The sequence below is a fragment of the Salmo salar genome, chromosome 25 (genome assembly GCF_965601325.2).
Source record: "Salmo salar chromosome 25, fSalSal1, whole genome shotgun sequence".
In the NCBI taxonomy this organism is placed as follows: domain Eukaryota; kingdom Metazoa; phylum Chordata; class Actinopteri; order Salmoniformes; family Salmonidae; genus Salmo; species Salmo salar.
The window spans coordinates 4,920,479-4,938,255 of NC_138315.1; the positions used below are offsets into that span (position 1 = coordinate 4,920,479).

The 17,777-nt window shown below is 40.7% G+C and overlaps 1 protein-coding gene across 2 annotated transcripts in view; it reads right to left on the reverse strand.

Annotated features, from left to right (window-relative positions):
• Positions 1-17,777, reverse strand: part of LOC106586029 (fibroblast growth factor 14-like) — a 148,693-nt gene that overhangs the window by 51,667 nt on the left and 79,249 nt on the right. For both annotated transcript variants that reach the window (XM_082968842.1, XM_082968843.1), the window contains exons 2-3: positions 11,765-11,875; positions 1,393-1,496 (exon numbers count right to left, since the gene is read on the reverse strand). In XM_082968842.1, the coding sequence (XP_082824968.1) occupies positions 1,393-1,496; positions 11,765-11,875 (215 nt within the window). The remainder of the gene's footprint in view (positions 1-1,392; positions 1,497-11,764; positions 11,876-17,777) is intronic.

Below are 17,777 nucleotides of genomic sequence, written 5' to 3' on the forward strand. Positions count from 1 at the left end.
CAATGCTTAACAAACATTCATATCACTGCCCAGGAGCACTAACAACAGGTGATATGTAAATAATTTGCTGTACAGATGAACCAATATTGTGTTTCTATCAATTTCATTTCCCCAAGTGATCACCAAAGCATTAGGCTCTTTGGGCCAGATTTACCTAGCATTTGCACCAGATGAAAAATATATTTTTGTTTTTGTAAGGGACAATAAATGGTTGATTGACAGAATTGACACATCATATATCTTCTCTTTAGTTTTTTTTTACCATTTTGTTGTCTTCAATGTTTAATTCCATTTTGGAAAAAATATTTGCAACAAACTGCAAACACACCATAAAAATGTGCAATAAAATATAAATATATTATTCTACACAGTATGATGAACTGTCTGCCATTCATTACGTATGAAGATAGGTAGGCCGTCATTGTAAATAAGAATTTGTTCTTAACTGACTTACCTAGTTAAATAAAGGTTAAATAAAACATTTTTTTTTAAAGATGGCGCCAGAGGGGATGGCTGCCGTTTTATGGGCTCTTAACCAACCGTGACAAATACAATTTGATTTGATTTTGTTTTTCTTGATGCATACACTGAAAATATTATGTGATGTGATTCTGGAGGTATTTCATGTGATGAATACAAATCTATATGCATGGAGCTGTGTGTATTGGGATTTCTCATCTTTTCTGCAGAGCAATTAGCCTTGAGATACTGCAGTAAATAGTCTCAACACCAACATTGCTCTGCTGTAAAAAGTATTAACTCTGACACCGAAAACTCAGAGAAGGTCGACATTGTCCTGTTAGAATAAACATTGGGATATGATATTGTATGACTGTTTGTGTGAACGAACATGTGTGTACCCGTGCATCTCTAAAATTCGTAATATGAAATGATCACAAAGATGGCTGCATATCTTAGCAGGACCTATATTGCATTTAATGTGTATTGACTGTTTCTTGAGTTATTATAAGCATGAACTTTGTGTCATGACTTTATGTCCCAAATGCTACGCAGGTTGATGTTTATTGTCATGAGTCTTGTCCTGGACGCAGAGCTGAGCGAATTCTCCTTAGGTTGGCCAGTCAAAATTGGCTATATTGTAAAAATTCATGAAAACAAAAATTAGCTTTTTGGTCTTAATTTAAGGTTAGGCATTAGGATTAGCAGTGTGGTTAAGATTAGCGTTAAGGTTGGCGTTAGGTTTAAAATCAGATTTTATGACTATGTGGCTGTGCCAGCTAGTGATCAGTCTGCAGAGCTGCCTCCAGAACAAGATTTCATGACGAAAAACGCTAACCTGCAAATGCAACACAAGCAGAAAATGCAATTGTTAGAATAAAAATGTCTAGAAACAACTAGAAACAGAATACAATAGAATAGACTGTTACTCACTGATGTGTACAGATGGCCCTCCCCGTTCATGGCGATGTATAACCCTGTCATCACGGACTGAATTGCAACAACTCGGATGCCCACAGGAATGAGGTTAAACAAAGCTGGAAAACAGTTAATGGAAATAGGGGCAGAGAGTCAGAGACAGACACATAGAGATAGAGCCAGAAAGAAAAACAGAGAGCCAGAGAGACAGACAGACCTTTATAGACCCCTTGCTGGGTATGTTGTGGTGGACTGTAATTACAATTACTTCACGGGAACATGGTAAAAATGAAGTTTGTAGTGTGGCTAGCCACTGGATGGCTCTGAATCCACTGGCAGCATGCAGTCAAAGCTACTAACCACTTTTGAAGCTAACTAGTGCTCTAAAAATGTATCCTGATGTCGACAGCAGATGAGTGTTATATATTCATAATAGCTAACTTACCTAACATACAGTACATCTGCAGAAAACAAGTCAGCTGCAGTGCCTTCGGAAAGTATTCATACCCCTTCACTTTTTCCACATTTTGTTACGTTAGTCTTATTCTATAATGGATTAAAATGAAATGAAAATCCTCAGCAATCTACACACAATATCCCATAATGAAAAAGCGAAAACAGGTTTATTCATATTTAAAAAAAACAGATACCTTACTTACACAAGTATTCAGATCCTTTGCTATGAGACTCAAATTTGAGCTCAGGTGCATTCTGTTTCCATTGATCATCAATGAGATGTTTGTACAACTTCAATGGAGTCCACTTGTGGTAAATTCAATTGATTGGACATGATTTGGAAAGGCACACACCTGTCTATATAAGGTCACACAGTTGACAGTGCATGTCAGAGCAAAAACCAAGCCATGAAGTCGAAGGAATTGTCCATAGAGCTCCAAGACAGGATTGTGTCGAGGCACATACCTGGGGAAGGGTACTAACACATTTCTGTATCATTGAATGTCCCCAAGAACACAGTAGCCTCCATCATTCTTAAATGGAAGAAATTTGGAACCACCAAGATACTTCCTAGAGCTGGTCGCTGGGTCAAATTGACCAATCGAGGTAGAAGGGCCTTGGTCATGTAGGTGACCAAGAAACCAATGGTCACTCTGACAGAGCTCCAGAGTTCCTCTGTGGAGATGGGAGAACTTTCCAGAAGGACAACCATCTCTGCAGCACTCCACCAATCAGGTCTTTATGGTAGAGTGGCCAGACGGAAGCCACTTCTCAGTAAAAGGCACTTGACAGCCCGTTTGAAATTTGCCAAAAGGCACCTAAAGACTCTCAGACCGTGAGAAACAAGATTCTAAGGTCTGATGAAACCAAGATTGAACTCATGCTGTGGGGATGTTTTTCAGCGGCAGGGACTGGGAGACTAGTCAGGATCGAGGCAAAGATGAATGGAGCAAAGTACAGAGAGGTCCTTGATGAAAACCTGCTTCAGAGCCCTCAGGACCCCAGACTGGGGCGAAGGTTCACCTTCCAACAGGACAACGAAATAGCACACAGCCAAGACAATGCAGGAGTGGCTTCAGGAAAAGTCTCTGAATGTCCTTGAATAGCCCGGCCAGAGCCTGGACTTGAACCCGATCGAACATCTCTGGAAAGACCTGAAAATAGTTGTGCAGCAACGCCCCCCCCCCCCCCCCCCCCCCATCCAACCTGACAGAGCTTGAGAGGATCTGCAGAGAATAATTGGAGAAACTCCCCAAATACAGGTGTGCCAATCTTGTAGCGTCATACCCAAGAAGACTCGATGCTGTAATCACTGCCAAAGATGCAGGTAGCCATCTGTCGTTCTGCCCCTGAACAAGGCAGTTAACCCACTGTTCCTAGGCTGTCATTGTAAATAAGAATTTGTTCTTAACTGACTTGCCTAGTTAAATACAAATGAAAAAAGTGCTGAGTAAAGGGTCTGAAAACTTATGTAAATGTGATGTTTCCGTTTCCTAAAAACCTGTTTTTGCTTTGTCATTATGGGGTACTGTGTGTAGTTTGATCAGGAAAAAAAACGATTTAATCAATTTTAGAATAAGGCTGTAACGTAAGAAAATGTGGAAAATATCCAAGGGGTCTGAATACTGTTCGAATGCACTGTATATTTACTGGCTGTTAGCGTTAGCAACATTAGCCAACGAGAGCTTGCTAACCACCAATATCAAACATTGCAACAAAAGTATAATTTTGGATTCGAAAAATACTCACAACAGACTGCATTTTAGGAATAACAGTCACAAGTAGCCCTGGTGCACTGTTCCATTATTTAGCAATTTAGACAAATAACTTGATAAACTCAGATTTTTCTATTGCCCTCATTGGCTTCCATGCGTTTGAAACGTGAGCTTGTCCGAGGCGCCAGACTCCAGCTTGCTTAGACGCAATTACTATCCACCGGAGCACTGCAATTGGTTGCCAATAATTATGGGGCAGAGCTTAGCGAAGAGTCAAGTAGGTGCAGTTTGTCTTACGCCTGCCATATATCCACATCATCAACACATCAAAGCCTTCAATATACTCTAGGAATAGGGCAGAGATGAATTCAAAGGCATGTCGCAGTGCTGCGTGCTGCACTACCGACAATTGCACCTTCAAATGTAATGTACGCTTGAGCCGACGTCTGGAAAATTGTCAGTTGTTCAATGCCCAGTGCTGCCAAAGCACCTTTAAATTAATCCCAGCCTAGGTATCTATTTGATTAGGTAGTGATGCTTTGGGCACTGTGTTGCCAGCCTAGTATGGTCCTTGCCACAGGAATAAATGTGTGAATTTGCACTGGCGTAATTGGAGCCACCAATGGAGCGTGGCTGATTTAATAGGCCCTTTGTGGCTGTAGAACACACTTTGGGCCTGTTAGGTATTGGCCATTATATTGTTTGTACTGGTTGAGAAAGAGCAGGTGTAGCCTTGGCAGTGACACTAAGTCTACGCATCCCAAATAGCACCCTATATAGGGCCTGTTCAAAAGCAGTGCACTATATAGGGTGCTATTTTAGCCAGTGTGTGTATGGCTGATTTAGAAGCACAGTATTGAGCTTTCCTTACCATTTGAGTCAATTAGTACTGTATTGGTATGGATGTACAGTAAGTAGTACAGAGTAAGGGCTGTGAGACATGGGTATCGATACTTTTCTTCAAGCACTTGGACAACATGGGATGGTGCTTTTGGCTGATACTGTGGTCTGTAACTGTATTTACAATTACATTTTAGCAGACACTCATCCAGAGAGATATATATACTTATTTCCCTCATTAAAATGCAAATCAATTTATAACATTTTTGACATGTGTTTTTCTAGAATTTTTTGTTGTTATTCTGTCTCTCACTGTTCAAATAAACCTACCATTAAAATTATAGACTGATAATGTCTTTGTCAGTGGGCAGACGTACAAAATCAGCAGGCGATCAAATACTTTTTTCCCTCACTGTACAGTACACTTCCAGATACCAAAGAATATATCACTTTTCTCGGTGAACAATGTTCATGTTCATATACTCTATTAACCTTAGTGCTTAGAATAGCCAATTATATTTTCACCAACCATTTCATTTGTTTGGCTTCTTTTGAAGGCTTTAGGGTCAACTTGAGGGTTGAACTAATGAATTCTGGGAAATATAGTATTTTCCCATATGGAACAAAATGTAAGTGAATAATAAAATATATGAATAAAACATGTTCACATATAGGTTTTGTTTTCCTTGATCATTCATTTTAATGCTAAAATATGTAACTTGTTGGGCGACCCGACCAAATTCACAAAGACATTTGAGTTATAGATCTGTCATTCTCATTGAAAGCAAGTCTAAGAAGCGGTAGATCAGTTCTATGGGCATTATTTCTACGCTTTCCGTTCTTAAGTTTCGCTTTTGCGTCTTTTACTTTCGGTTTTGTATACCAGCTTCAAACAGCTAAAAATCCAATATATTTGATTACGGAAAATATATTTCAATGCGGTTTAGATATTAAAAGAATTCTCTACACTATACTTGTTTGTTTTGTCAAATAAAATAAAATTAGGCAAACTATTAGAATTTTAGCAACCATGAAATGGTTAGTGCATCTTTAAGAATTTGTTCTGAAAATCAATTGTTTAAACAATATTTCATGCATGTATACAACAACATGTTTGATGCTTTATGAACAAGATGCATATTTGTATTTACATCTAATATCAAATAGAAGAGGCATTTGAATTTCACTGAATTCAATTTCCTTTAATTCAAATTTGAATGCAAATTCTTTATCCTGTTTACTACTTCAATTAAAAAACTATTCAAATTCAAGAATTTAATTAGAATTTATGAGGCATTCTCAATTAAATTCTGGATTAAGCACAAACCTGATATCCATAAACAAGTGGCTCTTGGTCTATGGAAGTGACGTGTCATCTCTGCTCCTAGTCACAGACACACAGGGACAATTAACCGGCTAGCGTGGAGCGCTAAGGAAGCAGTGACAGTGTAAACCTAAGCATATTATCTTCTCCCTAGCCTACCCACACTGTTTATTTGTCCAAGTTCCCTCTCAGAGAGAATAACCCTCATTTGAGATAAGTACCTGCACAACAAAACAATATAATACAGGTTGGGTTAGGAGACTAACTCAATATAGTGCTTTCAGAAAGTATTCACACCCATGGAGTTTTTTCAAAATGTTGTTGTGTTTGAATTTAAAATTGATTACTTTTAGATTTTCTTGTCACTGGCCTACACACAATACCCCATAATGTCAAAGTTATTATGTTTTTTCTACAAATTCATAAAAAATGAAAAGCTGAAATGTTTTGAGTCAATGTGTATTCAACCCCTTTGTTATGGCAAGCCTAAGTAAGTTCAAGAGTGAACATTTGCTTAACAAGTCACATAATAAGTTGCATGGACTCACTCAGAGTGCAATAATAGTGTTTAACATGATTTGACAGAGCTTTCCACACCTGGATTGTGCAACACTTGCCCATTATTCTTTTCAAAAGTCTCAAAGCTCTGTCAAATGTGTTGATCATTGCTACACAATAATTTTCAGGTCTTAAAACTACTTGAAAATCTGTTAAGTCAAAACTGTAACTTGGCCACTCAGGAACATTCAGTGTGTTCTTGGTAGGCAACTCCTGGCCTTGTGTTTTAGGTTATTGTCCTGCTGAAAGGTGAATTCATATTCCAGTGTCTGGTGGAAAGCAGATTGAGACAGGTTTTCCTCTAGGATTTAGCCTGTGCTTAGCTCTATTCCATTTATTTTTATCCTAAATAACTCCCCAGTCCTTCACGATTACAAGCATACCCCTAACATGATGCAGCCACCAATATTCTTGAAAATAAGGAGAGTGATACTCAGTAATGTGTTGTATTGGATTTGACGCAAACATAACACTTTGTATTCAGGACAAAAAGTGAATTGCTTTGCCACATTCTATTCAGTATTACTTTAGTTCCTTGTTACAAACAGGATGCATGTTTTTTATTTATTCTATAGAGGCTTTCTTCTGTTCACTCTGTCCGTTAGGTTAGTATTGTGGATTTTTTTTTTTTTAACCAGGCAAGTCAATTAAGAACAAATTCTTATTTACAATGACAGCCTTGGAACAGTGGGTTAACTGCCTTGTTCAGAGGCAGAACAAAATATTTTTACCTTGTCAGCTCGGGGATTTGATCTAGCAACCTTCCAGTTACTGGCCCAACGATCTAACCACTAGGCTACCTGCCGCCCCTACAATGTTGATCCAGCCTCAGTTTCCTCCTATCACAGCCATTAAACTCTAACTATTTTAAAGTCACCATTGGCCTCATGGTGAAATCCCTGAGCCTGACCAGTTTCCTTCCTCTCCGGCAACTGTGTTAGGAAGGACGCCTGTATATTTGTAGTGACTGGGTATATTGATACACCATCCAAAGTGTAATAAATAACTTCACCATGCTCAAAGGGATACTCAATGTCTGCTTTTTTAAAACATTTTAACCATATATGCCCTACCTTTGCAAGACATTGGAAAACCTGGTCTTTTTGGTTGAATCTGTGTTTGAAATTCACTGCTCGACTGAGGAACATTATGTGTGGAGTACAGAGATGAGGTAGTCAATTGAAAATCATTTTAAACACTATTATTGAGCAGAGTCCATGCAACTTATTATGTCACTTGTAAAGACAAATGTTACTCCTGAACTTACTTAGCCTTGCCATAACAAAGAGGTTAAATACTTATTGACTGAAGACATTTCAGCTTATCATTTTTAATTAGTTTGTAAACATTTTGAAAAACATAATTCCACTATGACATTATGGGATATTGTGTGTAGGCCAGTGACAAAACAAATATATTTATTCCATTTCAAATTCAAGCTGTAACACAACAAAATGTGGAAAAAGTCAAGGGGTGTGGATACTTTCTGAATTCTGATTTAGCAACCTCATCAACCTCAAGCCCATGCAAACAATTTACTATTATTTATCTTAAAGCTAGAATCCTTAGTTCCTACATACATTTTTGGACTTATTCATTAATGATATACACTCACTGGCCAGTTAATTAGGTACACCACCTCTTTCACGAAAATGGATAGCTCCTACAGACAGTGAGTCACGTGGCCGTGGCTAGCTGTATAAAGCAGGCAGAGAGGCATTCAGTTACTGTTTGATTGAATGTTAGAATGGGCAAAACGAGTGACCTGAGCATCTTTTTGCGTGGTATGATCGTCAGTGCCAGGCGTGCCGGAGCCAGTATCCCAGAAACGTCCGCCTTCTTGGGCTTTTCACGCACAACAGTGTCTAGGATTTACCGAGAATGGTGGATCAAACAAAAAACAGCCAGTCAGTAGCAGTCCTCTTGGCAAAAACAGCTTGTTGATGAGAGATCGAAGGAGAATGGCAAGGATCGTGCAAACTAACAAGCGGGCCACAAACAGACAATAACAGCGCAGTACATCAGTGGTGTGCGTAACGGCATCTCGGAATGCACAACTCGTCGGCCCTTGTCATGGATGGGCTGTTGCAGCAGACGACCACACCGGGTTCCACTCCTATCAGCTAAAAACAAGAAAAATCACCTTCTGTGGGCACGCGATCACCAACACTAGACAATTTAGGAGTGGAAAAACATTGCCTGTTCCAACAATTCCCGGCTCCTGTTGCGTCATGCTGATGGCAGAGTCAGGATTTGGCGTAAGCAGCATTAGTCCATGGACCCATCCTGTCTGCTGTCAACGGTACAGGCTGGTGGCAGTTGTGTACTGCTGTCCAATCTGCAGCAACTGTGTGATGCCATCTCGTCCGCATGGACCAACATCCCTTTGGAACGTTTATGACTTGTAGAACCCAATCCCCAAAGATTTCAGGCAGTTCTGGAGGCAAAGGGGGGTCCAACCCGGTACTAGATGGGTGTACCTAATAAAGTGTCTGGTGAGTGTATATACTAGGGCAGGATTTCCCAAACTCGGTCCTGGGGCCCCCACTGGGTGCACGTTTTGGTTTTTGCCCTAGAGATCGAAGGAGATGACAGAAAAAACAATAGATATGGAGTCAAAAGACAGAGCCCAATATTTCACAAGTCTACAACAAGAAACGACTGTAACAACATACAACGAATATGTTCACATATTTACTCCCCTCAAAAATTAACCGCCGCAGACAATGGCCAAATAATTTCAGACAGAGTAAATGCACAAGTGAAGTGGCATGATTCCAATATCGAATATGCCTAGCTTACATACATGGCTTATTAGCAATAATGCTTTCACTTTATAGAGCACTTTTATTGCGACGCTGGTGATATTAAGTTTCAAGGCTATGGCCTATTATGTTGTTTGTAGTAACCTATGTCACAATTGCAATGGTATGCCCATTCCATAGCCTATGTAGAATGAATAATAATTTGTTGAATTCATAGAGTGCTTTTCATGACAACACGGGCAACAATGTGTTCTATGTTAAATTGTAACACCATTGGAGTCACAGATAATCTGACAAAAGAAGAAAGGAAAATCATTGAATTTAATGACTGTTTCTGAAAATGATTTGTTTAGGTGAAAGTGTAGGCTACAGTATTCAATATCTACCTGTTTGTTTTTCTATTCACTTAGTCTCCTTCATTTGGTCCAGAGGGTCTTTGAATGGGGGATATGTGTCCCATCTATAGTACCAATGAAGTTTGGAAAATCTGCAGGATGAATTATGCTATTTATAATTTTTTACATGTTACCTAGGTTTATTAATTTGAGATTCGCAAAGCATCGCTGGCAGTCAACTGACCGCATCCTACTGTACCTGCAATTCTGTAAAAGACCTTGATAATATGGACAGTTTGATGGACAGGTAGTGCAACAAATCTCTTCAATGTGAGGTAGATTTCTTACGGCTCTACACACAGTTGCCTTGCCAAATAGCCCATATTGTACAGGAAACTTCCAGTGGCAAAAAATTGCTAAGCAATACACAGAGTTGGTATAGCAGTCAAAGCGAAACCGCGTTGGGTTACGTTTGCTATATATGGGTTGAGTACATTTAACAGATAAATGCGGAAAAATGATAATGTTCAAAAACAAATGATTCTGAATAATCTAAAGGACGTATTCAAGGTTCAATAATTTGTTCCCTTTGTAAAGCACGGGGAACAATGTAGGCTCCGATGTCAAGTAGATTTTCAAGGTCACAGGTCATGACTAACAAGAATCTAATTGGCGGAGAAGTGCTGTATTTCTTCACCAGGACAGGTTAAGATCAAGTTAACCTAGTAGGTTAGGACAAGGATGAGACAGCCTTGTCTCAGAGAACTGGCAGTGTGGTGCCAGGACAACAACCTCTCCCTCAATATGAACAAGGCAAAGGAGATGACTTGGACTACAAGAAAAGGAAGGCCGAACAGGCTCCCATTAACATCGATGGGTCTGTAGTGGAGCCGGCCGAGAGTTTCAAGTTCCTTGGTGTCCACATCACCAACAAACTATCATGGTCCAAACACACCAAGACAGTCATGAAGAGGGCACGACATCACCTTTCCCCCCTCAAGAGACTGAAAAGATTTGTCATGGGTCCTCAGATCCTCAAAAAGTTATACAGCTCCACCACTGAGAGCATCCTGACCGGTTGCATCACCGCCTAGTATGGCAACTGCTCGACATCCGACCATAAGGCGCTGCAGAGGGTAGTACGTACGGCTCAATAAATCACTTCCTGCCATCTAGGACCTATATACTAGGCGGTGTCAGAGGAAGGCCCAACAAATTGTCAAAGACCTCAGTCACCCAAGTCATAGATTGTTCTCTCTGCTACTGCACGGCAAGAGTTACCGGAGCGCCAAGTATAGGTCCAAAACGCTCCTTAAGATCAAGTTAACCTAGTAGGTTAGGACAAGGATGAGACAGCCTTGTCTCAGAGAACTGGCAGTGTGGTGCCAGGACAACAACCTCTCCCTCAATATGAACAAGGCAAAGGAGATGACTTGGACTACAAGAAAAGGAAGGCCGAACAGGCTCCCATTAACATCGATGGGTCTGTAGTGGAGCCGGCCGAGAGTTTCAAGTTCCTTGGTGTCCACATCACCAACAAACTATCATGGTCCAAACACACCAAGACAGTCATGAAGAGGGCACGACATCACCTTTCCCCCCTCAAGAGACTGAAAAGATTTGTCATGGGTCCTCAGATCCTCAAAAAGTTATACAGCTCCACCACTGAGAGCATCCTGACCGGTTGCATCACCGCCTAGTATGGCAACTGCTCGACATCCGACCATAAGGCGCTGCAGAGGGTAGTACGTACGGCTCAATAAATCACTTCCTGCCATCTAGGACCTATATACTAGGCGGTGTCAGAGGAAGGCCCAACAAATTGTCAAAGACCTCAGTCACCCAAGTCATAGATTGTTCTCTCTGCTACTGCACGGCAAGAGTTACCGGAGCGCCAAGTATAGGTCCAAAACGCTCCTTAACGCTCCCCAAGCTATAAGGCTGCTGAACAATTAATCAAATGGCCACCTGGACTATTTACGTAGTTCAACTGTCGTTCCCCATCAGAATCCAAAATATAAGCTTGTTAAATTCCATGTAAACAAACACCGTATAGCCTCAAAACATGATTAAAACTATAACTTTGATATTATGGATGGTCAGTCCTTGCATACATACTGTAGCTCTCACTTTGAATTTGAGAGGTTACATATTTCCAGGCCCATCCCTCAGCTTTTTACCAAAACATTGTTGTTTCAATTAAGGATTCCATCTTTAAATCATACATCACCTTAAATCATATCTTAATTTGCTGATTATGAGACACCATAGTAGACCTGCATACTACTTAGAAAAGAGAATTTGTCGAGAATACTAAACAGTTTCACACTACTGTATGCAAAGTGACAACTTGTTGACTCTGTAGCGGGATAGCGGACAAGAATGTATACTCACAGGAGTTACTGTTGTCATCCTTGGTCCCATCAAGAGAGCCATCTGAGTTCATTTGCAAGTAGTATCCCTGCCTGCAATATAACCTGGTCACTATACCCTTGAGTTTGGGATCTGAAACAGAGAGAGAGAGAGAGAGAGCAAAGGGAAGGAGGGAGAGAGAAATAGAGCAAGAGAGAGGGAGAGGTTAGCAAGAGTATACAAAGATTTAGCTCAAGATAATTAATTGTTTCAACCGGAGAAGAGAGAACAGGTCCCACACAAATGCTGAACCAAAAAAACACCTATACAGATGTAGGATCTTGATTTAAGCCAGTTTTCTACACAGAAAAATTATCCTGCAGCAACAGGACATGTGAATTATGTCGATTATAATGGTCATTTTTTGTTATGGAAAATCAAGTCTGACATTTTAAAGTGGAAATTCCAAACTTTAGAAGCATCTTTAACCTTGAATATACTACAAGCCTGCATTTCCAGCTGTGCAGGAAAGTTACTGCAACAACAGGATGTTTATATTAAGATAAGGCATCGGTATACATAAACATAGAGCAAACATTTAAATCTCTATATCAACTGTAATGTACTGTAAGTGTAGAGAAGAAAGCTAAAGGATTGCAGAGTTAAGTTGCTTTTGGATATATTGTTCCGTAATCCGCTGTTTGTGTCTGGTTTTAAAACTGTCCCATAAAACAAAGCACCCTACTCTTTATGACAGTTTTATGACCATCGTGAATGAGGCAAACCATGTAGCCAAACTTTAACGCATATAAAACTGTGCTCAGAAAGGGACCCAATTAATCGTGGCTGAATTAATGAGAAAGTCTGTCTGATAGTGAACTCAACAGTACCCTTTTCGGTTCTCTATGAGGGGAAATAATGGTTGATGTCGCACTGTAAATTCATCACAGGATCGTCGTGAATTAGGGGATAAGATAAGTTACAGTATATTGTGTTGATAGAAGAAAGACTGCGGTTTATAGTCAATTTTATCATTCGTAATTACAGAGTTTGTCACGCGTGCTCCCTCTCTGTGCTTGAGGTCACCAGGCTGCTCGTAATGGCGCACACCTGTCACCATTGTCAGACTCACCTGGACTCCATCACTTCCTTGATTACCTGCCCTATATATGTTACTCCCTTTGGTTCCTCCGCCAGGCGTCATGGTTTCTGTTTCACGTCTGTGCGTTGGTCGAGGTTTTTGTTTTGTGTTATGTTACATTTATTTTATCAAAACACTCACTACCTAAACTTGCTTCCCGACTCTCAGCACACAGTTATTGTTCAAGTCCAAGCTCAAGTGGAAGGCATGGAATGTACTTAACTGTGGATGTTTGACTGAGATGTTTGTATTGGAACAGGCAGAGAGCTTTTAACCTAAGGAATCGTCCTAAATCGTAATAAGAACGGCTGCCACCCACCCAGAGGTCTTGCAGTGAATTCTTTATATGTGTACATTTTCTACAGAATAATAATTGCATCCACTAAGAAATTAAGTGTGTGTGTTTACTGTAGGTATCTTTCAAACTTGCCAATGCTGAATTCTACCTTGTGGGTATACAAACCAATAATGAAGGAGTGTAAACAGCATTCAAGACGAAAAGAAGTGAGGAGAAAATATTCCTCATTAAAAAAAATCAGGAAAGTCTCATTTAGCCTAATACCCACTGATGAAATATGACCCTCTTGACCCTCTACATATACATACCCCAACCAGAAGCCATGGATTACAGGCAACATCCGCACTAAGCTAAAGGGTAGGGCTGCAGCTTTCAAGGAGTGGGACTCTAACCCGGATGCTTATAAGAAATCTCGCTATGCCCTCCGACGAACCATCAAACAGGCAAAGTGTCAATACAGGACTAAGATTGAATCGTACTACACCGGCTCCGACGCTCATCAGATGTGGCAGGGCTTGAAAACTATTACAGACTACAAAGGGATGCACAGTTGTGAGCTGCCCAGTGACAGGAGCCTAGCAGACAAGCTAAATAACTTCTATGCTCTCTTCGAGGCAAGCAACACTGAAGCATGCATGAGAGCATCAGCTGTTCCGGACAACTGTGAGATCACCCTCTTCATAGCCGATGTGAGTAAGACCTTCAAACAGGTCAACATTCACAAAGCTGCAGGGCCAGATGGATTACCAGGACATGTACTCCGAGCATGCACTGACCAACTGGCAAGTGTCTTCACTGACATTTTCAACCTGTCCCTGACCGAGTCTGTAATACCAACATGTTTCAGACCACCATAGTCACTGTACCCAAGAACACTAAGGTAACCTGTCTAAATTACTACTGACCCGTAGCACTCATGTCTGTAGCCATGAAGTGCTTTGAAAGGCTTGTCATGGCTCACATTAACACCATTATCCCAGAAACCCTAGACCGACTTACATTTTGCATACCGCACAACAGATACAAGATGCAATCTCTATAGCATTCCACACTGCCCTTTCCCACCTGGACAAAATGAACACCTACGTGAGAATGTTATTAATTGACGACAGCTCAGCCTTCAACACCATAGAGCCCTCAAAGCTCATCACTAAGCTAAGAACCCTGGAACTAAACACCTCCCTCTGCAACTGGATCTTGGACTTCCTGATGGGTCGCCCCCAGGTGGTAAGGGTAGGTAACAACACATCTGCCACGCTGATCCTCCACACGGGGGCCCCTCAGGGGTGTGTACTCAGTCCCCTCTTGTACTCCCTGTCACCCATGAGTGCATGGCCAAGCACGACTCCAATACCATCATTACGTTTGCCGACGACACAACAGTGGTAAGCCTGATCACCGACAACGATGAGACAACCTATAGGGAGGAGGTCAGAGACCTGGCAGTGTGGTGCCAGGACAACAACCTCTCCCTCAATGTGATCAAGACAAAGGAGATGATTGTGGACTACAGGAAAAGGAGGACCGAGCATGCCCCCATTCTCATCGACGGGGCTGTAGTGGAGCAGGTTGAGAGCTTCAAGTTCCTTGGTGTCCACATCACCAACAAACGATCATGGTCCAAACACATCAAGACAGCACGACAAAGCCTATTCCCCCTCAGGAGACCGAAAAGATTTGTCATGGGTCCTCAGATCCTCAAAAAGTTATACCGCTGCACCTTCAGGAGCATCCTGACTGGTTGCATCACCGCCTGGTATGGCAACTGCTCGGCCTCCGACCGCAAGGCACTACAGAGGGTAATGCGTTCGGCCCAGTACATCACTGGGGCCAAGCTTCCTGCCATCCAGGACCTCTATACCAGGCGGTGTCAGATGAATGGCCTAAAAATTGCCAAGGACTCCACCCACCCTAGTCATAGACTGTTCTCTCTGCTACCGCAGTCTAGGTCCAAAAGGCTTCTTAACAGCTTCTACCCCGAAGCCTTAGGCGAATGCTAATCAAATGGCTACACAGACTATTTGCATTGTTGTCGTCCCCCAGACCCCCATTTTTACGCTGCTGCTACTCTGTTTGTTATCCATGCATAGTCACTTTACCTCTACGTACATGTACATATTACCTCAACTACCTTGACTATCCTGTGACCCCGCACATTGACTCTGTACCGATACCCTCTGTATATAGCCTCGCTACTGTTATTTTATTGTTGCTCCTTAATTATTTGTTATTTTTCAATTTATTTCTTTATTTTATTTGTAAAAATATTTTTGGGTTTTTACTTCAGTTTATTTTAGCAAATACTTTCTAAACACTTACTTTTCTTAAAACTGCATTGTTGGTTAATGGCTTATGTAAGTAGGCATTTCAATGTTTGGCGCATGTGACAAGTAACATTTGATTTTGATTTGACTAAAGAGAAAGAGAAAATTATAATCTCTGAATTCTGATGTTAATTCTCCACAATCTAAGGAAATCAGACTATTACCATGTAGTATGTCTTTATAATGCCAACCTATATCTATTATTAAGCACTAAATACATCTGGTTTTAGCAATAAAGAAGTGATTTTCATTGAACATCCAAGTTTCTTTCAGGAGTGGCTCATGGACATTCAGACTGTCTCCCAATGGCATACTCTTCCCTATGTAGTGGACTACTTTTGACCAGGGTTTGTAGGGTTCATTCTCCACTTCAGGCCCCTTGCTTGGACTATCACGCTTTCTTCCCATTCTTTTTATCAATCAATGGAACAAACCTTCGTCACATCAATAACGAAAGACTCTTTTTCCCATCATATGGTATTCTTCATTTGACAGACGCGGTGCCACAGGGTGACCTGGGAATCATACAAAATAGATCATCTCATGTGTGAATTGGCTAAAAATGCCAACCTTTCATTGTCCCATCAGCTGTCTGTCTGGCTTATTACTCTACCGCTTCAAAGCTCCATAAACCTTAAATATCAGGCTCACACACAAACAGACAGAGAGAGAGACTTACACACATACACATGGATTGAAACAAACACACACACGCATGGATGCACACAGAAACAAACACACATACACACACAGGCACACATACAGAACAAGGAAAAAGCCTTATGAGACTTCAAAAGAAAGGAATCCGAGTGCAAAGGAAGTGAATCACATTGGAAAGGACTCAGCAATGCAAATGGAACCAGACCATTAATGACATAGCTCTCTGTTTCTCTCTCTCTACGACTGTAGAGTATGGGACACTACCTTGGCAGCGTAGAGACTGCATTAGGATTTCCAGATGTCATGAATTTATATCTACATTTATGGAGACTTCATATGCCAGCACAAACCCTTAAGTGAGAACATGCAGGCGGACACACTAATGGCATCCTCCAATCAATTAAAGATTTTGATCAGCAGTGTTTAAAACAATCTGGGAGAGTGAGATTGATTCCTCAGACAGTTCAGCAGGGGTCGATCTGTAATAATTTAAATGGAAACTGGGAGCTCGCTGCGCAGAGGCGCACAGTATGTGTAAATGTGTGTACAGTATGTGTAAGCCTGATATTTAAGGTCAGTGCTCAGGGTGGGGACAGACAGCCAATCGTAGTATGGAATGCAGTTCACAATGCATGTAGACCGAGGTATCATCTCATCATGGTAACTTTTTTCTTGTGACAGGTAGGCCTACATTTGCTGCAGCCTAGCCTATTCTACAGTGATATAAAGACAGAATGGGCATCTAATTTCCACATCTCCATCTGGCTTTTGGGGTCCACCTTGTTTTTTAATTGTAAAGACTATTCTTTTTTTAATTGCATCTTTTAATTTCAGAGTTTTAAAACAGCCTATAGCTTGAATATCATTGCTTTAAATCAGTGCACAGGCGAGCACTCTCTCTTAGCACTTGGAGTTTCATGCAAGAAAAGCTAGACTAGAATAGCTTGCTGGACATATTTTATTTAGCATTTCTTATACAAATAGACTATTCGAAGAGGGATGCAAAGTTTTTTTTTGTTGGATGTTAAATACAGCAGCCAATACAAAGCATGGGTAGTTTGAAAGAACAGTGATCGGGCCATGGCGGAAGGCTATAGCAGTTATTTATTCAGACCCATAACCATTCAATCTTTGTGAAGAGAAGTGAAAGCCTTCTGCATCTAATTGTAGTCCTATATTATTCAAGTATGTCATTAGAATGATGAACGACAACAAAACTTATTTCATTTAACTATTGAAAGCGAGAAAGAAATTAAGCAACAGAGAAAGAGGTAGGCTAATAATATTAAGGGAAATATTATGAAATGTACAGTATAGTCTATGCATCAGCCTACTAGTTATACAAATTTGCCACACGTGCTGCACCAAAATCGCATGTTCTCTTCTGCTTTATCATGGTTTGAACGATGTGCGTATTTTCAGTCCCTATAATACAGTATAATACAATACAGTACGGTAATACAGTTCATACTCAAAAAGATTAGCCTACTGTAGCTAGTTTCCTTTATTTACCCAATAGAGCATATAGCTAGCTACATCTATGGGCTTTTATGTGTTTCTGTCATCCATAATGTGCGGTATCCCATATATATATCGGATAATGGCACAATCATTTGGACTTTTTTTGGGCAT